The sequence below is a fragment of the Phyllostomus hastatus genome, unplaced genomic scaffold (assembly GCF_019186645.2).
Source record: "Phyllostomus hastatus isolate PE091 unplaced genomic scaffold, TTU_PhHast_1.1 phas_scaffold_129, whole genome shotgun sequence".
Classification (NCBI taxonomy): domain Eukaryota; kingdom Metazoa; phylum Chordata; class Mammalia; order Chiroptera; family Phyllostomidae; genus Phyllostomus; species Phyllostomus hastatus.
This window is the reverse complement of record NW_025334009.1, coordinates 31,063,513-31,087,866: the sequence shown is the minus strand read 5'-3', so window position 1 is coordinate 31,087,866 and position 24,354 is coordinate 31,063,513. Positions and strand designations below refer to the sequence as shown.

Genomic DNA, 24,354 nt, shown 5'->3' with positions numbered 1-24,354 from the left:
GCAACTCTTTCAAAATACAGAGGCAAAATTATTTCTAATCTAGAATTTTATACCCAACCAACTATCCATAAACAGTGTATGACAGTAGAATTAAGAGATTTTAATATGCAAAAAATTTTTCCTAATTTGCCTCCTACAGATCCATTCTTAGGAAGCTACTGGAAGGCAAAGGCAAGAAATCTGGAGACAGGAAAACAAGTGGAAGAGAAGTGGGGGAAGGGTCCTTCCTGGAGGTAAAGGGAGGTCTCCAAATGAAGCTGTTTGGTGGGAGCAGAGGGCAACCTGTCCCAACTCCCCAGACAGGTGCCATCAAGACTAACATCGACCTGCTAAACTACTAATGGGTTTGTATTCATGGAGTTGAACTTTAGGGTTCTACCTGTGTATTTGGACACAAGTTAATGCTAAATATACACCACACCAGGAAAATGAAAAAATGAGGCAGATATTTAACTCCAACAAAAATAAAAGTTGTGTAAGAAAGGAAGTGTAATCATGGTGCAGTATGTGATTCAGCTATTAACAATATTTATCTAGTCACAATCATATAAACATTGAATAGTAATTTATGCAAAAAAAATTACATGTAGCCGTATCAAGGGGTGGGAAAGAGGCAAGTGTGCGTGTATGTAAGTGACTGTATGCGTCTGCTGTGTAAGAGAGCTCGGTCCTAACTTTTCGTAGTAAGAGGTAAATTGATAATACCTAAAGCAGAAACGCCATGAAATAGAAGACTTTTTTTTAGAAATTTAGGTGTCAATAACAGAACATGCAAAAGATTGAAAGTGGTTGTCTCTTGGGCATGGAACTTGGGGAGAAGAGCAGAACAAGGCACTACTTTTTACACTATATTACTGTTTGTTTCCATCTTTTTATTAGAGTATAATTGACTTATTAAAAATGTATACTTGTTTAAAGTACACAACTTAATGTTTTAGCATATGTACACCACAAAGTGTCCCTTGTAATCTCTCCCTCCCGCAGTTACCCCTGGAGGTCAGTAGCCACCCATGAACGGCTCAACACTTCCTGCTTCTGTTCTGGTGAACCAGGACATCTGTGCTTTTAGGGCAGGTTCTCCAGATGCCAGCCTTGGAAGACACCTCGCAGTCCATCTTGGCCTTAGCACTCAGCTTGAGAAGCACCACCTCCAGGAAGCCTGCCATCACTTCCTCGCTGTGCCCATACCCTTCTTCTCCAAGATGGGGAGCTCTGTGCTCTGTAGTATACTAGCCTCTTTCTCCCTTGACCCCAGTGACTTTTGAACTCTGAAAAGATGGAAAGAAACCCCTTGGGCTCATAGGGTCTCGCTCAGAGTGCATGTTCAGGAAATATTTTTTTTAGTGAATACAGAAAATACATGATGGAAGAGCAGCATGGAAGTGTGAATAGGTGAGTAAATATAAGGTGTTTTCACAATGTCAATGATGTAAGGTTGTGTTAAAGATCATATGTATCTCTTTAAGGCCACGTGAAAGCTCAGCAGGGACCGAAATGGGAGGAAAGTCAGAAACACAACTGGAGCCATTAGTTCATTTTGTGAGCCTGGGAGACACCTGTCCCCTGGACAAAACCCTGTCACAAACCTGCCTCCATCACACCTCTCTGGGACAGAAGATCCACCTTGGGAGCCCTGGGAGCTGACACGGCAGTGGGGATGAAGCTCACTAGGGGGCAGTCTTTTATCACTCTGGCCCTGCCCCAGCAGCCAGAAAGGCCCGCCCTGGGTTCTTTCTCTGCAAGGAACCTTGCAAATCCTGAGACTCTTCACATTCCCTTGCAGCCTCTGGCCAAGAGCAGAGGGTCTTTCCCAGCAGCGGCACATCCACCAAATCAGTTCTCAGGACAAGGGAGCTGCACAGGAAATGCTGGTGTCTGGGGTCACATTGATATTGCAAAATGGTCTTCCCTTCCTCACGGCCTCGAATGTGCCAATTCTTAGTTCCCCATCTCCAGCCTGATCGATACCCAGGTGAACATAAACTCCTGTAGTTTATCAATTTATCCACCAATACCCATCAGACACTACTTCCTGGATACACGCTGAGCTAGGGACCTTGGAGGTCCTGGGCAGTTATGGACCCTAGAGGTGGGGAGGGAAGGAGAGCAGTGATCAGAGCTCCCTCCCCAAGGGCAGGAATGCTCCTGCCCCTGGGCCGGTAGGAACATCTGAGGCCAAGGGCACAGAAGAAGGCCCTGGAGTCAGGGGGTACGCACAGTTTGGAAAGTCAGGACTTCCTGATATTTTAGGACAGCACCTTCTTACCTCAACCATTGTGGGGCCTGCTTTCAAAACTGCTCCAACTCGGAAGGAAATAACACCCCAAAGGCACAGACCCTGTGAGGCAACCTGTGCCTGAAGGAGATTCTGAGCCTGATGCTTGGAGCGAAAGGGAAGATGGTGGTAGTGGAAGGAGAGGATTTGGAGGAAGACTTTGGGATGGGGTGAGCATAAAAAGGGGTGAATAATGGACCCCAGGGGGTTGCAGAAGGAGAAAGAGAAGGCCCCCAGCTTGGCTGTTGAAACTGAAGCTCTGGAACTTCCATCCCAATGCCCAGGCTCTTGCTGCAAACTCGCTACCTGTTCCAGATTCTGATGGGTTTCCCAGTGCCCATAACCTGTCAAAGGAAGCATCCAGGAGGGGGTGGAAGGGAGAATCTTCCTCTGATATTGCCATCTGGGCCCTGGAGCCCTTTCTCTACCAGTTAACCACTTGGGAAATAGGAGACCATTCCCTTCCTAGATCCATGGGAGGGGGGTGATAGGGTCCAGCTCAGAACTCACCTTCATACTCCTGTTGCATACAAAGGGACACAGCCCAGGCCTAGGCTAAGGAGGGACAAGGGTGTGGGGTGCCTGGATCCCTTGCTAAGCCCCATACACACCTATGATGCAGCCACACCCTAGGGAGCTGCACTCTCCAGAGCAAAAGCATCAAGTCTGGCTTACTCTGAGAACTGGGTCACCTCTGCACCTTTCCTGGGCAGGATTCCAGACCCAGCCAGCCACACTGTCATCCAGGAAGAGTCATTACCTGCAGGGGGGTGGGGGGAAGACAGAAGGGAACAAGATGGGCTGAGAGGGACAAAGCCAGGAGGAAAAAAGCACTGGCTCACTAGGCAAGCCTCTCTTCCCCTGCTGGGAGCAGACATGATGTATGTATGTGCTAGCAAGCTGGCCGGCCCAGTGCCCACCAGTGCACACCTGCCTCTGGCACATCTGAGCTGTGCTGACCCCTCACCCAACCACCCTGCAAAACCAGGTGTGGCTCCCAGCTCAGGCAGTTCCACCAAGGCTTCTGGCCCTGCCCTGCCTGGAAGGCCCAGCCCTCCATCTTCACAGAGAGAAGTGTATGTAAATTTCCCATGCAGGTTTTGGGGTCCCTCTTCCTCTTCTGTTGCTCTAGGCATGGAGGTGAGTGGTCAGAGGGCTGATTTATGCGGGCTGCTTACTCTCCCACTCCAAAATGTACCTCCTTGACTCTAGCTCCCTTCTGCCCTCCCCATTCTGCAACCACCTCAAGAATGTTTGCCAAGCAGTTTGCAGGTGTCCCCCAAATGGCCCAAAGACAGAAACTGTGTCATGTGACCTTTCCCCTGGTTTTGCACCCCCAGAGTGCACATGCCCACACCCACTCTCACACAATCATAGAGTGTTGCCAGGAAGAATGCTGTCCACAGGGAAGGCCAACTGGGGACCTCTTCTCTCTTCCTTCTCATCTCTCAAATTTCTACCTAGTGGATTTGGTTGAGATGGTGGCATATTGGCCATAGTTTCTCTATGTGAGGTGGTCCTTGGATAGCCAAATAGCCTTTAGTTTGGCACAAGTGACTTCTGAATTGTCTCAGAGCTGATCGCTGTTTGCAGTTATAAGCCAAATACAATATTTGGCTTCCAAGTAAATCACACACATATACACAATTTTGTGGGGGAGGGCTTTATTAAAAATTAACAATGTCCCTGGATAGTAAACAGCTCTTTGAACTTAAAACATTTTCTTGTCCCTGGTCCCCCTCCAGCAGGTCTGGAAAGTGAGAACTTCACGGCGAAGGGGGCAGAACATGACCCAGGCAGACATGGAAATTAGTCCTGACTCTCCTGGACAGCAGCCTGACATGGCCCTCTGCCCCCTCCCTCAGTCCATCCTCACCCCCTGACACTGTCCCACTCCCCAGGATGTGTTGGGAGTCCAGTGCTCAGGAATGGCTCAGAGCTGTGGAGGGAGGGGGAGGCAGGCAGGAGGGTGTGTCAGAGCAGGCTTTCTGAAGAGGGGGTTTCCATCAGCACAGATGGACCAGTCTAGTGAGAAGGTAGGGGAGGAAGGAAGGGTCCTAAAGGCAGAGGAAAGAATTACATCCAGAGAAGAAACAGTAAGAGCAATAAAAGAAGACATGGTGCTGGGAGAAGGCATGCTGGCTGGCAGGGTTGTAGGGGGAAATGAAGAAGGGACTGGCCCAGAGAGAGGGCAGATGGAGAGAGGTGGGCTCCTAGAGCCTGCCCTGTCCCTCTAGGAAACCTGGATTCTGGTGGCCACAGAAGGGTTTTGAGAATGAGACACTGAGCAGCCCAGTGGTTTACCTGGCCTCATTGCTTACTCCCTGTGTGACCCCCGGCAAGCTAATTAACCTCTCTGAGGCTTGGTGTCCTCCTTTATATCCCAGGCATGGTAACAGAACTCCCTGGATGGCTGGGAGGGCTGAATGAGGTAACTAGGAGAAAAGCGAGTGCGCCCTGCGTAAAGGGCTGCCAATGACTACCTCCTTCGGTTAGAGTCCGACGGAGAACCTGGTGACGGTGATTCAGTTGGTTAGGTGGCTCAAATTAACCAGAACATTTTCCAATCCAGATTCACACGTCCTGTGGAGACAGGTCCTAAAAGAGCTGGCGAAGGTGTTTATAAACAATAAAAGTGCAATTCTAAGCTCGCCGCTGACGGTGAGAACAGTGGAGGTTAGAAGAGGCTCCATGCTGGAAGCAAAGTCATCTCTTCGCCGGAAGCACGTTCCAAATCAGACAGATATGGACAACTTTGCTGTTCTCCCTCCCCCTGTAAACACACGCACGCACACACACCAAACACACCACGTTTCCCGGGCCTTTCCCACAGCGACGCCCAGGATCTCTCAGAGACACGCGAAGTACATCCCTCGGTGTTATCCACCCTTGGGATGAAGGGGTGAGAGGAAGGCGGGTACGGGTTGGGGTACGGTATTGGGCTGAGTTGGATTCGTGTCCCTAGCAGCTCGGTAGGTAAAGCGTGGCGGGGAGGGAGAGGGACAAGCGGGGAGCGGGACGGAGAGGGATGCAGCCAGTCCTGGAGGGCCCAGGACAGCCCAGGAACCGAGCTGGGCAGCAGCGCCGCCTCCCCGGAGGACGGCGGGGGCCGGGAGGAGGGAGCGGGAGGAGGCGGAGGGCGGAGGAGGGAGGCGCGCTGAGAGGTTATTTGTGGTTCGCTTTGATCCCGAGGGGGAACCTGAAACTCTCACATTCCTGGCATAGCAGCCGCCTCCGGCGAGGGCTGACCCTGGGGCTGCGCGCTGGAGCCTGAGCTGCCAGAGCGTTCGCGCCGCCGCCCAGTGCACACCTCCGCCAGGGAGCTGAGCCGCGCAGAGCCCGGCTGGGGCGTCAGGTCTGACCGCGACGAGCACCCGCGGGCCTCAGCTGTAAGGAGGGCTGATCGGCGCTTCGGGCAGCGCACAGGGTCGGCGGAGACCCGACGCAGCCGAGTCACGAGCTCCGGCACGGCCTGGCCTTTTCCGGGAGCAGGAGACCGGCGGACCCAGCGTCCTCAGGGCGCAGGGCGCCCTTTCCAGGCAGCGACAAAGGTGGGCAAGGACCACTCTGCCCCGCGGACGCCCTGCCGTGCGCCCAGGATGGGGGAGCTCTCGAAGTCTCGAAGGTCTCCTAGGGCTGGGGAAAGGGGCAGCCTCTGGGGAGAGTGGGGTTCGTGTTTTGGTCGCCAGTCAGGGAGAGGAGCGCGAAATAAGGCAGTAGATGCTGTTTCCAATTTAAGTCTCAGGGCCCTGAGGGCTGATCTGATAAGGTAGGGGTTACAGGTGCCTTTGCCCCCAACTAGCCCAAGAATTCCTCTTTGTCTTCCTTGGAAAATGTTCTTTGGAGCCACGAATTCTGCTCTCACTGAAAAGAATGCAGCTTGCCTTCCAGCCCGGTGACGTCAGCGCTGGAGCATTCGGAAAACAAAGAGGGCTGGCTAGGGAGGGAAGGAGGCGGACCCGCGACACTTAAAAGACCTCTCAGGGCCACCCGCTACCGTCGCCTGATCGCTCTAGGTGCACCGGCAGCCTTCAAGTGTTTGTGTTCGGCCGAGAGTCGGCGCAGTTGAAGACCATCACTGCAGTTTTTTAGGTGTGCGTGAGCCCAGGCGAAGGCCGGAGATGAGTGCTTGCTTAGAAGGAGGCGAGGGGTGGGCTTCGTAGAATCGAGAGCGCTAGCGCAGCCGAGGTGCACCCCGGCGGGGAAGCGCGGCGGAGTTGGGGCGGGCGGGGGAGGTGGCGGAGATTTTAGTAACGGCTTGGCTGAAAAGATGTGCCTCTGAAGAAGTTGATGAGGACAAACTCGGGGAGAGAGGCCCCGAAAGAGGTGTTCCCTGCTCCCAGACACACTGTTGGAGGAAGGAGGTCTAGAATCTCCGGAAAGCTCTGTAGCCCCGGTCTTCCTCCTCGGAGTCAGGCGGATAGTGATGAATTCGGGAAATGCCTGGCAGGTAAAACTCTAGGGCAGCGATTTTCAACCTTTTTCATCTCGTGGCACACATAAACTAATTACTAAAATTCTGCGAGACACACAAAAATATAATTTTTGCTTATCTGACCAGAAAACCGGTATAATTTTGATTCGTTTACACAATCTAAGGGGAAATAGGTCAGTGCCCCTGACTGAATCAGTCAGGTACTGCATGTTTCAAAAATTCCTGCGGTACACCATTAGGCCTGCCCTGGCACACCGTTGCAAAATCGCTGCTCTAGGGCGAACTGATTCCTGTTTGAGTTGCCTTTGGTAGCTCCGGAGTGTTGCCTCTCCACGCCTCCTGTGGGGGGGTGGGGGGTGATGGCATGACTGGGTGCTAGGAGGGATGGGCACAGAGATGCTCTCCAGACTTATCTCCTGCTCCTCAGCTGTGGGAGTGGTTGAGAATGGCTGCTCTGTCAACCTTCCAGCCCAAACTGTGGCAGCAGCAGCGCAGGATCTAGTTTTATGGCAGAGGAGCGGCCACATTCCTCTCATTCCCCTCCCCCCATACACACGGGACTTGTGGAGGTGTGGGCTTTGTTTGGCTTTCCCTGAATCCCAGCTTGGAGGTGTGTGTTGGAGGAGGCTGTGGAGAGGAAGCTTGGTGAGGCAGGCAGCCTTCCAGGCATGAGCCACTGGGAGCACAAGCTCAGAAGAGAACACCTTCTTCAGGAAATAATCTACTTGCACCCACAGCACCTACCTCCAACTCCAGGTCCCTGCGAGCAAGAGCCTCCCTCTTGCTCCCTTACTCCTCCAAGGCTCAAAGCCTCACTTGCGCTCAAGTGGGTGTTGTTACTGAGGTCAGGGTGCTGAGCGCATGTCTGCTTTGTGGCCAAGATGACCACAGGGGCTTTTTCCAAGTAGTGGGGTGGGGGCCATAATTGTAAACTCTTAAGACATTGTCCATTCTTTATTTTCCTTGGAGGTCCCATGCCAATACTGTCAACACACAGGCTATGTGACCAACTCACAAACCTTGATGGGTGGCACCTTTCTGTCTGGTCTCACAAACCATTGTCTTATTGTAAACCTTTCATCCCTTGTCCACCATTCCAGATGCGTTTTCTCCTTCTTCCCATTTACCTTGTAGAGTGGCTGCCAAGGTCACTCCATGACAAGGGAGAGTTCTGCAGGGTAAAGAGCGGTGGGTTAGCTGTGTCAAGGCTGAATCTCAGTCCTGCTTCATTCTAGGGAGTGCTGGAGGTTGTCTGCCTGGGGCTTCTACTGGACTAGTCTCTTTCTTTATCACCTACCAATGAACTGGAGCCCTGTCCACCCCTGGTCTGGATAGTCAGTGGGTGGATTTGAACTAGGCCTGTCTTCGAGTCTCTCATCAGGTCCTTTGACGGTTGGCTGACTGCAGGAGGCTGTGGCTCCTGGTTGATTGCTTTCTTGGTGCTGGTGTCTCTCTCTAAGGCATAGTAAGTCTCTGTGAATATAATTATACTGGTAATCCTTTCCAAAGATTTATAATACGCCAGGAACTCAGCAGCCATTGTGTCCTTTAATTTTCAACCTCATGCAGCAAGCATTTTTCTTTCCATTTTCTGATGGAGGAGCTGAGGCTTAGAGGTCAGATAATTTGCCTTGATCAGTAGGGGCAGCGCTGTCATTTGAACTCAGGCTTGTGCATCACTCTAAGTCTTGCTCTTTACCATTATGCTTTGGACCTGACTCTAATGGAAAGTACCCCCGGCCCATGTGCTCCTACTCATTGCTCTTCTTTCTTCCTAGGTGCCCTGGGGCCACGTGCCTCTGGCTATTGTCCAGGCAGGTGTGTGCAAACCAAGGAAGCATGAGGACTCTGGAAGACTCCTCAGGGACAGTCCTGCACCGCCTCATCCAAGAGCAGCTGCGCTATGGCAACCTGACTGAGACACGTACACTGCTGGCCATCCAGCAGCAGGCCCTGCGGGGTGGGGCTGGAGCTGGGGGCACTGGCAGCCCCCAAGCCTCCCTGGAGATCTTGGCACCCGAGGACGGCCAGGTGCTACAGCAGGCCACAAGGCAGGAACCCCAGGGCCAGGAGCACCAGGGTGGTGACACCCACCTGGCAGAGAACACCCTCTACCGGCTGTGCCCACAGCCCAGCAAGGGCGAGGAGCTGCCCACCTATGAGGAGGCGAAAGCCCACTTGCAGTACTATGCGGCCCAGCAGGCAGGGCCCCGGGCACTTGTTGGTGATCAGGATCCCCGAGGGGCCCCTGGAAGCCATCGGAGGCAAGACGAGGCCCTTCGAGAGCTGAGGCATGGGCATGTGCGCTCCCTGAGTGAACGGCTCCTGCAGCTGTCCCTGGAGAGGAACGGTGCCCGGGCCCCCAGCCACATGAGCTCCTCCCACAGCTTCCCACAGCTGGCCCGAAACCAGCAGGGCCCCCTTCCCAGGGGCCCCCCAGCCGAAGGCCCGGAGCCCCGGGGACCTCCACCTCAGTACCCACACGTTGTGCTAGCTCACGAGACCACCACTGCTGTCACCGACCCACGGTACCGTGCCCGCGGCAGTCCACACCTCCAGCATGCCGAAGTCAGGTAACTGCCAATCTGAGTCTTGTAAGCTCTTGACTTCCTTTCAGCGTAGTTCTCCCAGGGTGGAGAGCTTCCAGAGGACCCCTCATGTAAGGGCTGGCAAGCCCCAGAGAAAAGCTGGTGAAACCCCCTCCTTCCCAAGAGTGAGGGGCTCATGCCCAGAGGAGAGAGGGACTCAGCCAAGGTCACACAAGAACTTAGTGAACATCCCTTGTTTTTAATTCAGAAATGGACACCACTGACTGATTAGCTATAGCAGTCGAGTAATTAGAGTTCCCAAGGGCATGAATTACAGCAGGGGGTTAAAGGTTAGGTTTCAGAAAGAACTTGCTAAAGACAGTTGGGAATCATTGCTAAACTGGGGATTTTTAACGAGAGGACGGTGTTTTCTGTGAATATTGGGAGGCACTCCTAACTGGAGGCAGAAAGACCAGATGATCTCCTTAAAGACTTCTCCCAACTCTATACCGGGGCGGAAGCTGCCCTGCCTCTACTGTTTATCCCCTTTCATGTTTATCCATGGGCTTCATGTGTCTGGAGCCTGTAAGGAGAGAGGGTTCTGGGTCCAGAGAAGCCCCTTTCTGTGGAGGCTCGGGAGAGGGTACTAGGGGGACTTGGAGGTTAAGTCTAAGGGAAGAGAAGCGTTTGCAGGACGTGATTTGACTTACGTCTCTAAAAAGCCCCTCTGGCTGCCTGCAGAGAATGGATTCTAAGGGGCTAGAATGAAGACAGGAAGCCCAGGGAGTGTGCAGAAACACAGGCTCCTAGAAATGAAGCTGACACACCCTTCACTTCACACACCTTGCATCATCCCCCAGGGAGGTCTGGGAAACCCCACCAGAGGGGCCTGAGGATTTGCGGACTCCCTTCCTTTGGTGGTTCAAGGTCAAAGTCTGCTTCTCTTCACGCCTACTGAGTCTTCATTTAGTCACCACTTTCCCACCATTTGGCCTTTCCTTGCTCTCGAGAAATGAGTGACGCAAGGGTGTTGGTATCGAAGGGACCAGAGCCTTGTGGGTTCTCTCCAACCCCTCGCTCCCAGGCTCCCTACCTTATCTCCCTTCTCAGGGCTGGGTTGGGGAGCGTTTCGGAAGCTGAGTCGTGGTTTCTTCTTTGAGACCAGCCTTATTGAACCCTGTCAGGAAAAGATAATATCGTGGAAAGGAAGTAGACTGTTTGCAGAACAAAAAGAGAGAGGGAGGGGGAGGGGAAAGGAGAGCAAGTGTGAAGGGAAAGGAGACTCTATTCTTTCTGGGAGCTAGGTCATCCCCAAAGAATGCCAGTTGTGTCTGCCAGGCCCAGTGCAGGGGGAGCAAGTGCATGAAGCAACCCCGGGAAGGCCACAGTTAGCAGCGCGGGGAGAGCCTGGACATCCCAGAGGGGACCCTCTGCTCAGCTCTCAGAGGAAGCCCTCCCTGAGGCAGGAAGAGAAATATATCTGCGCAGCCTCGCCTTTGGGCTGCTCCGATGGAGGCTGTTTGTTGGGACCTGGGGGCAGGCTCTTTTTGTCAAGGGTCCTCGGAAGAACAGGGAGCAAGGCTGAAGCGGGGAGGGAGGGTGGTGGGCATGAGTACTGCAGTGATGGACCCCAAAGTGGAATTCCATTTTCATGGGGTTTCTGGGAATTGGACGGTTTCTGATAAAACTCAGACAGTCTGTTCTTTTGCACTGGGAGTCACGGACACCAGAAAGGGTCTGTGTCACCCCCACCCCTCACCCCATGCCTCTTGCCTTTTGCTCCCTACCTCGACACAGGACCCTGAGGTGTGTGTCATACCAGTGCTAGAGGCCAGTAGCATGTTGTCCCTGCGCTCAGGGTATTGTGGTAGTCCAGAGGCGGCTCCCACACCTAAGAAAATGCAGTGTTTGGGTCACATTTACTCTTTAAACAGAGAGTGAGCTGTGGTCACCCCTAGAAGAGGCCACGATGGTGGCAGTGGCAGCCCAAGGCCCAGCGCTCAGCGGGGCCTTGTGTGGCCCTCACGAACCCCCTTGAAGCTAGAGGTGCTCACCCTCGTGACTTAGCAGAGCCACACTGGCACCTTGGGGATTTAAATGTCTATTTTGTCAGGCTCTGGAGCTCAGACTCTCATCCTGACATCTGTCTCGCCACTCCAACCTTAGCCACAGTCTTCTAAAAATGTCCCTGCTAGGGACCCGAAATAGGAGAGGAGAATGGGAGTGTGCCACACCGGCAGGTGCTAAAGTAATGCCTGAACTGGGGCCTGAGCTGCCACGTGGCCCCAGGGCCTGGGAGGCTGTGTGCTCAGTCACAATTGATGTGGCCTCCGGACCCAGAATGAACCTGTTTTTGATGAGAAGGATGGAGTGCACATTTTTTAAGATGCCTTCTTTAAGCACTGGTTGTTTAGGAAATCCGGGGATGCTCAGGTGGATTCCCAAGGCCTTGGCCACAGTGGAGCTGGGTGTGAAACCAGCATTCTGATCTTAATTCCCTCTAGCTCTGCTCTCCTGGCCCTTGAGGGTCTTAGGCAGACACCATGTGGAAAAGGCCTTTCCTACTGTAGGGAGGCTAAGTTGACTTGTCTTTCCAGTTTGCCTGGGAGGGCCAGGCTGCCTCAGGCTGCTCCTGGGTGGGAGCCATAGGGCTCTCTGTACAGTCTCTGAGCACCATCTCTTCTGTCCCCAGGATCCTGCAGGCCCAGATGCCTCCTGTATTCCTCCAACAGCAGCAGTACCAGTACCTGCAACAACCCCAGGAGCACCTTCCACCCTCACATCCAGCTGCTCTTGGCCATGGCCCACTAGGCTCCTTCAGTCCACCTGGGGTGGAGGGGCCAGGAAGCACCCAGGCCACCTCGGGCAGTGCCCAGCTGGCCCAGATGGAGGCTGTGCTGAGGGAGAATGCCAGGCTACACAGGGACAATGAGAGGCTACATAGGGAGCTGGAGAGCTCAGCGGAGAAGGCTGTCCGAATTGAGAAGGTAGGCCTTGCCCCGGGCCTTAGAGGGGCATGGGAGGAAAGGACTTGAAGGCTGAATGGGGAGTGGGGAGTAGAAGGGCAGGCAACGAAGTCTGAGAGCTCATCTGGCTGGGCTTTTCACCGGTCCCTCTGCCTCCCACCCCCTAATCCCTCACGCACCCTCCCTGGCTGACTCCAGACAGCTGGGGAGCAGCCGGGAGGCCACAGAGCAGGTCTGGAGCATGAGCAGTTGCTGGCCAGTGGTGATTAGAAAGAGCTCATTCACCAGCTCCCTCACACTCACACCCTTCCCCTCCTGCGGACACCTCCCACAGAGAGCCCTTTGTGTCCCCCATACAACAGCAAGCCTGTTCTGGGCCCAGCCTGGCCAAAGAGAAAGCCCCTCCTCTTGGAAAAAACCAGCGACTTATTGGAATCACAGGCCAGCTAGGAGCACGTGCGGAACCTGCCAGCAGCCAAGTGGGAGGGGCAGCTGGGGCAGCTGGGCCAGGCTGGCTCTGCAATGGATGGTGATGGCCAGAGGAGCAAATACTCCAGGCAGAGGTGGCTCAGGCTGGGGTCCAGTGCCCCATTCTTTAGCAGGTGGCCTCAAGCCTTCCATGGCTGTCCTGTGGTGTCCAAAATAGGTCAAACCTCAGAACATGGATTCAATCTTTTTGTGTCCATTCCTGGCCTACCGGGCTCAGATTTCTCAGCAGAAGCCAGACAAAAGTAAAATGCTTTCACCTCAGAGGCATCTGTTTCCAGAGTACCGAGCCCTGGCTTCGCTAAGCATCTGGACCTTGGGACAGTTAACAGGACCCTTGCTTGCTGGTCCCAGCAGTCTGGCCCCCTGGACATCCGCCCCAAGTTGCAAGCTTCCGACGCTCCCACCATCACCGCCTGGGGGTTTTTGCCCTCTCCTCTCTCACTTCTGAGGGATATCAGATTAGCATGGACCTGAGGAGGAGGGGCTTTTGATGGCGCACACCCCCTGGGAACTCTCCCCTCCCTTCACCTCTGCTGTCTGCCTCTTGCAGCTGGAAGGCGAAATCCAGCGGCTCTCTGAGGCCCACGAGAGCCTGACGAGGGCGTCTTCCAAGCGGGAGGCCCTGGAGAAGACCATGCGGAACAAGATGGACAGCGAAATGAGGAGGCTGCAGGACTTCAACCGGGATCTTAGAGGTGAGGGCAGGCCACCCAGGTGGAGGGGCAGGAGTGTCTGCAGAGCAGTTGATTCCTCCATTCTAAGGGAAATTTAAAATCTCTGCTCTGTACAAAGGAGTGTGAATAGACTCAAAGGGGACCACATTGAGATCCTTCGGGGGCCACACTGACAGAGTGATGTTCATTTCTGACTTCTGGACCATGGAGCCCCTCGGGGAGCTCTTATCTATGTGGCCCCAGGTGCTCCCTCCTCATTAGGTCCTGAGCTGATCCAGGGGCTCCCCTGTGAGCCCATCCTTAGCTTAGAGGATGCAGCCCTGTAGATAGGACCCCAAAGGACACCTGAGCAGGCAGCTTCATTTGACACTCGAACATCTTTCCTTTATTTCAAACAGAGAGATTGGAATCGGCAAACCGCCGCCTGGCGAGCAAGACGCAGGAGGCCCAGGCCAGCAGTCAGGACATGGTGGCCAAGCTGCTTGCTCAGAGTGAGTAGGGGTCCTACCCAGAAGCCTGGCCAGGTGTGCGTGTGGTGGGAGCACGGCAGCACCTTTGAACAGGGAGCATTAGGTCTTTCCCTTGTCAAACCAGTGCTTAGAGTACAGGCTTACTGAATGCCTGCTGTGCGCCCAGCGCTGTACTGGACTTGGGGAGAGGGGTGGCTTCCAAAGAAGAATAAAACCTGGCTCTCTATTTATTGGGGACATCAGTGGATACAAGGGGGACGGCTGGGGAGTGGTGATTTGCTGAGCTGCGGTACTGACCATCGGTGCAGCATCCTTTGGTCCTTTGGAAGCAGGCATGGGGGGCAGTGGAGGAGGCGGGATTGCCCTTGAGACGGTGAGATGGAAGAGAGGAAGTGTCTGAGTTTCCCAGGGAGTTTCAGGCAACAGAAAGGACAGGAGTGCCCCATGGGCGGGCAGGTGAGAATCTGGGGAGCATGGAGGCACCTGACGGCAGCAAAAAAGAAGGTTGGGGAGGCTTATCTAAGGGGGCTGGTGAAGTCTCCTTGAAGACTGAGTGAGTCTGTTACTGGCTATTCCATTCCGTCACTCATTTGTCCATCAGAAGTTGAGCAGAGAGAGAACAGGCCCCAGGAAGGTACTGGGGTGGGGAAGTGAAGAGAAAGGGCCTGAGCTTGAGGAAGGAATAGAATCAAGAGGAACACAGGTTCAAGGGTATAGGTGCCCCAGCCCTGGGGACTAGTGACTAAGGGCCCCCAGTGTCCAGAGAGAGAGGCTCTGAGGGAGTGGCAGGTGGAGAGGAGGCCACAGGTTAAGAAACAGCTGGAAGGTTCAGGGAGAGGAGCATGGGGGGCGGGGCAGGGACAGAGGAAGCACAGAGCTCCTACTCTGAGCTGTAGTGATAGTCGGGGGTGTGTGCAGAGGAGAGGAATGGGAGTGGATGGTGACTGGGTGAGGGTGGCCTTGAGGAAGGAATCAGGGAACCCATCAGGAATCCTACTGTGGGTGGCATAGCTAGTAGGAGGTGACCAGAAATGGTGGGGCAACCCGAGGAGTGAGCTACGGCTGCCAGCACCTCCTTCCTCAAAGGGGTGAGAGGGTGTGGGGGTGGGACAGGAGGTACGCTAGGCTGTGCTGGCTGGGTGGGGTGAGGTGGCATGGACCCTGTCTCTGGGAGGGAGGTGGTGGTGGTGAGGGAGAAAGGGAAGGGTGCAGGCCTTGAGTGTTCAGAGGGCTGGTTGCTGGGAGGAGGCAGAATGAGGGTGTCCTGTAGGAAAGGGCCTGCTTCTGGGGCCTGGATCTGCCAAACAAAGGAAGTCACAGGCGAGTTTCTGGGAGCCGGCAGAGGAGGGGCGTGGGGGAGCGGGCCTGGAGGCGTTTCCGCTCCCCAGGGAGCGAGCGACAGGCTGTTCTTGGCTCCTGGCTGGAGCCAGTAATCTCGCAGCCGCGGGTGACCTGGATGCCTGGCATTCCAGAGCCGCTGGGCTGTTCCGCTCCGGGCTGTCCCCCCGCCGCTCCCTGGCTGCTTGGCGCCCTCCTGCCTGCTGCTTTGGGAGAGAGTGAACACAAAGGGAGATTGGAGCTTGCAGATGGGGGACCTCCATTTCTCCAAGCGAAAGGCGCCTGCTCCCCCCACAGGCTTTCCCCCGACCCCTCCCCCATCGCCTCTCCCCACTCTTCCCCGCCGCGCACCCCACCGCAGGAGCTCCCCTCCCAGACAGGCCAGATCTTGTTTTTTTATTCTGGTGGCTGGGGATGGCGAAGGTCTGAGGACTCTCAGGCCCTGCCAGGGCCCTGGAGTTTGTGTGAGGAGGCAGGAATCTAGTGGAAGCAGAAACCGAAGACCTCCCACCCCGACTCCCTAAGGGCTGAGGAAAGCCAAGCAGCTCTTCCTTGCTCATTAACAGCCATGGAGAAAACACAGGGTTCTCAGGGAAAATGTTTCTGGTTGACTTCAATCCCCGCGACCCCCTCCACTAGTAGGGAAGTGCGGTCCTTATCACCAATGCCACCTGCTTGCCCTGGTAGGCAGTTCACACAGACCCCCAGCTCTGGCTGCTCTGGTCATACCCTGCCCTCCCTGGGGCATCTGGCCGTGGGTGCCCGAGGTTTGGTTCTTGTCCATCTGACCCCCTTGGCAGTTTCTTCACCTGGAACACTAAGACAGGAGGGTTACAATGAGACTGGGTTGGGGTACAGGCCTCCTGCGAACTCTGTAAGCTGTGAGTGAACCCATACAGGGGAGGGGTTACGGCCTCCAGGTCCAAACTCCGTCTGCTGCCCTCGTCTGCCCCTCCACCCCATTCACTGAACGTGAAGCCAGCCCGGTATGAACGGCTCAACTTGCAACAATATTGATCCTCCCCGAGTTTTCCCTCCATGTCAAGGAATGAGGCCAGCTTTGAGTCCAGCCTTCGAAAATCCAGACTGAGCCTGAGCTGACCTGGGCCCGCTGTGTTCTCTCTGTCCTCCCCCAGAGTAAAGGCATCCTCCCTTCTGCCTGCCCGGGTCCCAAGCCTCCAATCTTCTGTTCTAGAACCCATACTGTCCTGTGTGACAGGCACTTAGCCACATGTGGCCCAAAGATTAACATTAATTAAAATTAAATAAAATGAAAAATTGTAGTTTTGCCCTCAAACTAGCTACATTTCAAGTGGTCAATAGCTACACGTGCCAAGTGGCCGCTGCATTGACGGACATGGGTTAGAACAGTTCCATTACAGCAGAACATCCCAGTGTGCTGTGATGGTTCTTCTCTAGAGACAGTGTCTCTGAGTGCATCAGGCAGGCCCCAGAGCCCGTCCCTTCTGCCCTGCAGCGGACCAACACACTGGACACACTGACCGAGCCCCTCCCCTCCCTGCAGGCTATGAGCAGCAGCAGGAGCAGGAGAAGCTGGAACGGGAGATAGCACTGCTGCGTGGTGCCATCGAGGACCAGCGGCGGCGGGCTGAGCTGCTGGAGCAGGCTCTGAGCAATGCCCAGGGCCGGGCAGCGCGAGCTGAGGAGGAGCTGCGCAAGAAGCAGGCCTACGTGGAGAAGGTGGAGCGGCTGCAGCAGGCTCTTGGGCAGCTGCAGGCTGCATGTGAGAAGCGTGAGCAGCTGGAGCTACGTCTGCGCACTCGCCTGGAGCAGGAACTCAAGGCTCTGCGTGCACAGCAGGTGAGCTAGGAGCCCCGTGGAGGTAGCAGAGCTAGGACAGCCCCTGAGGAGGCCAGTTCCAAAGTCCCTGGGACCTAGGAGCCCCTGTGCAGAACAGGCCTAGGTCCACCTTGGAAAGCAGGAATGATCTGTTCCTCATCCTCGCTACAAGGCTCCTCCCAACCACCAGAAGACTAGCCAACTCTCATGTGTCTTCCCAAGATAAGAGAGATGGTCACCCACATCCTGAATCTTTATCATCCTCTCTTTGGATTGTGTGAATGACTCTGGTATTTACAAACCAGATAGAGCTCTGTCTCCACTCCCAGCCTTACCCTTCCCCACAAGAGGTAGGCTGACAACCAAACCTCCTGGTACACCCAGGTCTGCCCTAGTTTACACCTGTTATTCAGTGTCATTATTAAGAGTACCCCTTCCCCATTTGGAAGGATAACATATGTGGTCACCTGTGGTCACTTGTGGTCCAGAGGCAGCCCTGATCTTTCCTGTACTTTGGCCATAGGATTCAGGGATCCTGTGCCACTACCTCCTTTGTTTCTGGGTGGAAGCTGGGCGGGAGTAGAATGTGCTGTGAGTGGCTAGGTGAGCCCAGGCATAACTGAGAGACCTCCTGTGGGGTGAGCGCCAGTGGCTGGCATGCCCCAACCTCTGTCCCTTGACCGCAGTGCTCCTTGCTTTGCAGAGACAGGCCAGCACCCCCAGTGGCAGTAGCAGTGGCAGTAGCGGGTCCTCAGAGCTTAGTGCCCTGCGGCTGTCGGAGCAACTGCGGGAGAAGGAGGAGCAGATCCTGGCGCTGGAAGCCGACATGACCAAGTGGGAGCAGAAGTATTTGGAGGAACGTGCCATGAGGCAGTTTGCCATGGATGCTGCCGCCACAGCTGCCGCCCAGCGGGACACCACTCTCATCCGACACTCCCCGCAGCCCTCCCCCAGCAGCAGCTTCAATGAGGGCCTGCTCGCCGGGGGCCACAGGCATCAGGAGATGGAAAGCAGGTTCGGCATCGCAGGCCAGGGCGCCAGAGAGGGGAGTGGGAGGCAGCGGTGTCCAGTCTCTGCCGTGTCCTTGATCTCTGGTAAACAGGCCCCTCTCCCCACACGGCTCAGCTGTCCCTCCTATTCTGAGCTGACCCTGTGTGTCTGGCACACCAGGCGTCGTAGGCATGCTCCTTCCCAGAGATAGCAGCTGAGTCCTTGGTCCGAGCCAGAGACCCTGGCTGTGCAGGTGCTGGATGCCGTCCAAGGCTCAGGGCCTCCACCCGCTCCCCTTCCACCGTGTAAATCAGAGACTGAGACTTTCCAACTGAGTCCACACCATGTACCACCCAGGAGCGATGAGGACTGGGTCCCTGGCTTGGAGGTAGCTAGCATTTTTTTCTCTCCAAAAATCTTGTCAGAAGCCCCTCAAGATTTCATTTGACCTGTATCTGACTCAAAAGCACAAGCACATCGACTGAGCTTGTCTATGGTCAGTAGCTCTGGGGTGTTGCACCCCAGGACGAGGGTTGCCATTGCTATCACCAGATGAGTCTAGAACCCGTGATGACCTGCTGGTATGAGAAGGGGTGGTTTCCAGAGCATCAAAATCCAAAGCTATGATGACATTTATGAAGGCCCCATTCTGGCCCTGTTGCAAAGGCAGTTGGGTCCAACCTGGCTGTAGTCAGGGCTTTCCCTCCAGCCGTTACCAGGTAGGGAGGGTAGAGGCTGCTAGGTCTGTACATCTAACGGTGTGGGCCTGACCCCTCCCCTCAGGTTGAAAGTGCTCCACGCCCAGATCTTGGAGAAGGACGCAGTGATCAAGGTCCTTCAGCAGCGCTCCAGGAAAGACCCCAGCAAGGCCACGCAGGGCTCCCTGCGGCCCGCCAAGTCCGTGCCATCTATCTTTGCGGCTGCAGCAGCAGGGACCCAGGGCTGGCAGGGACTCTCCTCTAGTGAGCGGCAAGTGGATGCCCCTACCTGGTTGGCTGCAGGTGAGCAGGGGCTTATGGAAGGCATAGTAGAAGAGTAGGTCACTCTCAGGCCTTTCTTCCCAGAACTGAGGCTCAGACGAGCCAGGGCTTTCTGACCCCCTCCCTGGGGAGCCAGCTGCTATTCTGATTCCAGTGATCCTGCAGCCCATTGTGAAAAGGGGTGCTGTAGCCCCCCTCTCCATAAATTGCACCCCCCTCAGCGCCAGCCCCTTACCATCTAAGTAGAAAAGCTTCCTGTGCAAAGGCACCTTCAGGGCAAGCCCCTTCCACACCTCCCCCCCCCCCCCCAAGCAGACTCCATAGAAATTCTAGAATCCCTGCCAATTTTAGGGTTTAACCTATAAACAAAGAAGGGTTCTACCACACCAAACATGTGGAAACCAGTTGAGCCTAATGGTTACTCCCATTTGGAAACAGGAGCATTTAGTCTTAACCAGAGAGCATCCTTGCTCATCCAGAGCGACCCGCACTACCTTGTGCCCCCAGGAGGTGCAGTAAACTCAGGGTATTCTTCATGGGGGCCACATCTCGTGAATGCAGCAATAACTTTCACCCCCTGCCTTTCCAGCAGACAGGGCCCCTGCGGAGGAGCCAGTGGCTGCGGCTCCCCTTCCTGCCCATGCCAAACACGGGAGCAGGGATGGGAGCACCCAGACTGACGGCCTTCCAGACGGCACCACTGCTTGCCTGGGGCTGGAGCCCGACAGCCTTCTGGGATGCAGCAGTGCCCAGAGGACAGCCTCACTGGGTAGGTCCCCATGTTCCTAGCTTCTGTGTCTAGCAAGGCTGAGGGCACACTGGGGTGTGAAGGGCAGTACCAGACCCCTTCCCAGAGCCCTTCTGTTCGCTGCCCCCACTCCAGGGAGAGCCCTACAGAGTGACGGGCGAGCAGGGTGTGTGTCCTGCCTCGGTGTGAACTCGAGGGCTGCTTGGATACATGAACAGAGGAAGAGTGGAAAAGCCTGATTACAGACAGATCCAGAATTCAGAAAGAAAGCGACCTCATGGGACACACTTTATCTCCTCTTTCCTACTTTTCCTTACATAATTAATTGCCAATCTAAATATCTAAGATATGGAGCTTGGCAAATTATCCTCATGGCACTCTGGTGTTAGAAGGCTTCGTTTAAAGAAGAGTCCAGGAAGGAGAAAGTTGAGAAGATGCCATTTAAATTTTTTGCTCCGTTTCACATTAGCCTTTGCATATTTGCTTGTGCCTCACATCTCAGAAAACCACAGGCATGAAAAGAATGCTGCAGCCTGCCTCCTCGGGGCTCTCCACCCTCCCTCCAAGCCCTCCAAGAAGTTCAAAGTTATAAACAAATGTGTCTTGCACACTGGAGGTTGGTAGTCTGGGTGGAGAGCTAAGAGGGAGTAGAGCATTATGCTTAGCGGGCCAGGTTATGGGAAGTGGGTACCTGGGCAGCGAAGGTGGGAATGGTTGATGAAGAAAGAGCCTACATTCAGAATGTGCCAGGGTTTAAAAGAGTGCTCTGGAAGCACTTGCTGACATGTGTGCCTGTGCTCTGGTCTCTGCAGACTCTGTCACTGCTTCGAGAGTCCAGGACTTGTCAGACATGGTGGAGATACTGATCTGAAGGAGCTGATGCCAGGGGGACTTGGAACTGTCCCCTGCTGTCCTCTGCCATTCGGCCATTCCAGCAGCCCGTCCAACTGCTGCTCCTCCACTTCCCTCAACCAGGCATTCATTCCCATCGACCTCCTGGTCCCAGGTGCTTAGGAAGGATGCTACGGGGAAGAGGGATGCTGTGCAAGTACCTGCGCCCCAGAAGACACTGCTTGTTAGCCCCACATTCCTCCTGGGCCCGTGCACAATGAGGATTCAGCCTTTCCCTGCTGCCAAGCCTTGCTGTTGGGGAAGCCACTGAAGGCCTAGGAGAGAGCTGACTCCCCCTCTTTGTACCCTCAGGCAACAGAGAGGAAGGGAGTGGGTGTGTTTAAGGGCCTGATTGCCAAGGATGGCTGCCCGTGGATACCAGGTAGGCTAGTTCCGTAATCAAGTTGGCCACAGTGTTCCTCTCTGGCTAAGTGTGGTCCCAGCCAACCTCATCTGCTCCTCAGCTACTCACTGCCTCCTTGGGATCACTAAGACTTGCTTCTTTGGGGGGGACCATTGAAAGTGTTAGTCCTGCAGAAGCCACGGTGTTGCCCCCTCACTCGGAGTGGGTAAGGGCTCTTTAAATGCACTGGGATCTGCTGGGCAGTTTGTATATAATTCCCTTTCTTGTGGAACGGAAGACTGAAGCGTGCTGCTTCGGACTTGGCCCCTCATTCTATACACTCATCCTGCTGCCCTGGTTCCTGGAACTTCTCACCAGCTTCCCAGTTACCTCCCGCTCTCGGGTTCTTGGCCCATGGATTTTGGTACTGGTTGATCCTCGAGATACTGGCTATCTTTTCTTCCCATTTTGAGCCCTGTTTTAAATGCCCATGAGACCCCACCCGCCCCGCCCCCAATCACTGGCTTCTTGAAATGGCTCCGCAGTCCCTGTCCCCGGGATATCCTGTCGGTTCGGATGAGCCCTGAGCCAGATGCAATGAGCCACCACACGGACATCTGCCACGGGGGCGCTTCCCTGCGCCGGTTCTCTCGAAGGAAACTGGAGAAGTTGCTGTGTTCTCATCAGAGTCTTTGTTGCCCCACTGGAGGAACTGAGAGAGGGAGCAGTGCTAGTGAAAATTCATTGATGAACTACAAGATGCAACTCAAATAGTCCTTTGAAGGGAGCCGCCATCACAAAATGGCACCATGAGGCTGGCTCCTCGAGCCACCCGTGCCCAGCGCCCTGTAGCAGGGCCAGTACCTAGAATTAGAGGGGAGGACCCACAGGGCAGCCCACCAGCAGCCCTGACTTTGACTCCTGGTCTTAAGGAGCCCCCCAACTCAGCCCAGGGGCATTGGGTGGGTATTAGCAGTTTGGACTGTTTTTAGTTGTCTTTGGATCTTTGTTTTTTCCTTTCCTGTTTTTAAGTTCTGTATGTGTTATTTTATTCCCATGGTTCCTTTTTAAACATTTGCATTTGCTGGACAATTGCATTTTTTTTAAATCCCCTTATCCCTCTTAAAACTAAAGAAAAAACACATTTGGTTCATGTGCATTGTTTACAAAGCAAAAAGAAAAAAGAAAAAGTAAAAAAGTATTGTGAAAAGAAAAAAACAACTTAATATATTTTGGATTAATATTTGGTATTTTAAAGTATTTTTTGTGCTGTGAACATTTTCTGCCAAAGACCATGATGTGTGTCTAAGTTATCGTAAATATTTAAGATGTAAACATGGCTGTTTTGTTATGCCACCCTGTACCAGGATTGCTGCCGCATTCCGCTGGGTGTAACAGTATTTTAATAAAAAATAATAATTGAAAGTGGTGTCTGTACAAGGGAGACTGCAGTGAGAAAGATGGGAACCCAGGTGGGGAGTGAGGATTTGGTGGGCCCACCCATGTCACGGTGTCCTACCACTCTCAGCTCTGAGCTGTGCCCCCACACCCCGGCCCTGTGCTCCTGTGTGCCTTGCTTCTTAGATGCTGGCCAGGGCACACCCAGAAACAGCCGGCTCAGGGTCACTGCCCTTCCTCGTGCTGAGAAGTGAAGGGTGCTGGTTCCCATTTTCTGACTGGGATACCAGTGGGCAAGGTAGCAGATCCATCCTCCTTATTTGCAAGGTTAGGATGGTACATAGTATAATCTCCAAGAATCCACCAGTGCTGGGAAGTTAGTAAGGCTGCATTAAAGAGAATGAGGATATCGGCTTTCTTTCCACCTGCACAGAGAACACTTCAGCCTAGGAGGGTCTGGCAGGTGGGCCACCTCCCCAGGTAGCTTTGTCCTAACTGGCTCCATGTGGCCGCACACTGGTTAGTCCACAGGGGAAGTGGGTGTCCAAAGGTGGCCTTATCCTTCCCCCTACTCCTGTTTTCTCTCCACCCCACCCAGCACAGAAAGTTGTCTGGCACCCTCTGAGAGACTGGGCACCATGCTTGCCCTCTGCTGGGATGCGGGCAGAGGGTGTTCTTGGGCACTGCCTCTCCCTAATTGTGGCGTCACCACGCTCTTGCCCTGGGGACAGGAAAATATGCCCTCCCATCCATAAAAGAGAAGAACACTCAATCTCAGGTGTTCTCACGTCAGCAACAGTGTCTGTCTCTGGGCCAGCCGGCACACCAAGGTCCCGGTCAGGATGTGGGCTGGCAGTCAGTCTGACCACAAAGCAGCAGGCAGCCAGGCAGGCTGTGGGTATCTGATGGAGCAGGCACCCTCTGCAGCTATGGGTGAAACATTTCCAGGGCAGGTGTGGGGACTCAGCGGCCATGTTGATGAGTAAGTAGGATCCTAGAGAATTTGTCTTCCTGAGCCAGCCTATCTGCCCACAAGAAACTGGAGTCAAACGGAAAAATGGAGAACATCCAAGGACTTCTAAGCAACCTTGCAAATGGCAATGGGCCCCATAGGGTGGGAAACTCTCCATGCAGGGTTCCCCACGCAGGACAATGCAGAGGCCACAAACATCCACTTCTTGGCCACCCCAGCCCTCTTCAACCTGTGTCTCCCACCTGACAGCATCCACGCCCACCTTGCTGCTACCAGGCCTGGATCAGGGTTCGCCGTGTGTGCAGGCTGCCCTCTCAGATGCACTGGGCAGCCCGAATAGCAGAGCTCTGCTCCCACTGCTCTTCCTTCGGCCACACCAGCCTACGGCCATGTTTGCAGTGACATGGCAACCACACAACATGGCAGGGCATTTTAAAAACTGCTTAGCAAAGAGGTGCCCGTTCACCTCCCCCCACACCCCAAAAGAGCCCTGAGAGGGCTGTCAGGCCTAGGTGTGATAAGCTCTGACAAGAGTGCCACCCCATTCTCTGCACCTTTGTCCAGGGACTTGCACAGTATCTGTGCCTTTTGCAGGAGCTAGTCCGTCAAAGGGCACTTGAATATTTCCTCAGCACAGATCAGGAGGGTGAAGAAACTGACCCAGCCTGCCCAGCATGTGTACGTGTGTGTGCATGCCTGTGCCTGAGCATGTGTCACAGAAAAAGATGTGAGGAGTGCTCATATCTTCTGGCTGGTGCCCTTGCAGGGTACAGGGCTCTCCAGCCACATGGTCATCAGTGGGTCTGAGGACCCATTTCTTATCAGTGTACTTTGTATCCCAACCCAACAAAGCCCCGGAACCTGTGGACAGCCCTGCCCTGCCTGCCCTACCTCCACCCAGTGCTGCTGGTGGGTGGAGGCTCCAGAGGGCTGGAAGGCTACCTGTGAAGGTGTCCTAGCCCTCTCCTCGCTCTCTCTCTCTCTTCCTGGTTAATCATTAACTCCTCCCCTGGCTCAGCCATCTGTTAGCTCAGAGGGCTTGGAGGAACGTGGCAA

General features: G+C 54.5%; 1 protein-coding gene across 3 annotated transcripts; it reads left to right on the top strand.

Annotated features, from left to right (window-relative positions):
- Nucleotides 1–5,454: 5,454 nt before the first annotated feature.
- AMOTL2 (angiomotin like 2) lies at nt 5,455–22,352 on the top strand. 3 transcript variants are annotated; one of them, XM_045857055.1, is made up of 10 exons: nt 5,455–5,826; nt 8,489–9,283; nt 11,931–12,225; nt 13,244–13,388; nt 13,766–13,858; nt 16,701–16,996; nt 17,679–17,989; nt 18,749–18,966; nt 19,538–19,714; nt 20,506–22,352. In XM_045857055.1, the coding sequence occupies exons 2-10, from the start codon at nt 8,550–8,552 to the stop codon at nt 20,562–20,564; spliced, it is 2,328 nt and encodes a 775-aa protein (XP_045713011.1). In that variant the 5' UTR covers nt 5,455–5,826; nt 8,489–8,549; the 3' UTR covers nt 20,565–22,352. The 3 variants fall into 3 exon arrangements, with proteins under 3 accessions (XP_045713011.1, XP_045713009.1, XP_045713010.1); XM_045857053.1 differs by having other exon boundaries at nt 19,535–19,714; XM_045857054.1 differs by lacking the exon at nt 5,455–5,826 and adding an exon at nt 6,257–6,367 and having other exon boundaries at nt 19,535–19,714.
- Nucleotides 22,353–24,354: the final 2,002 nt, after the last annotated feature.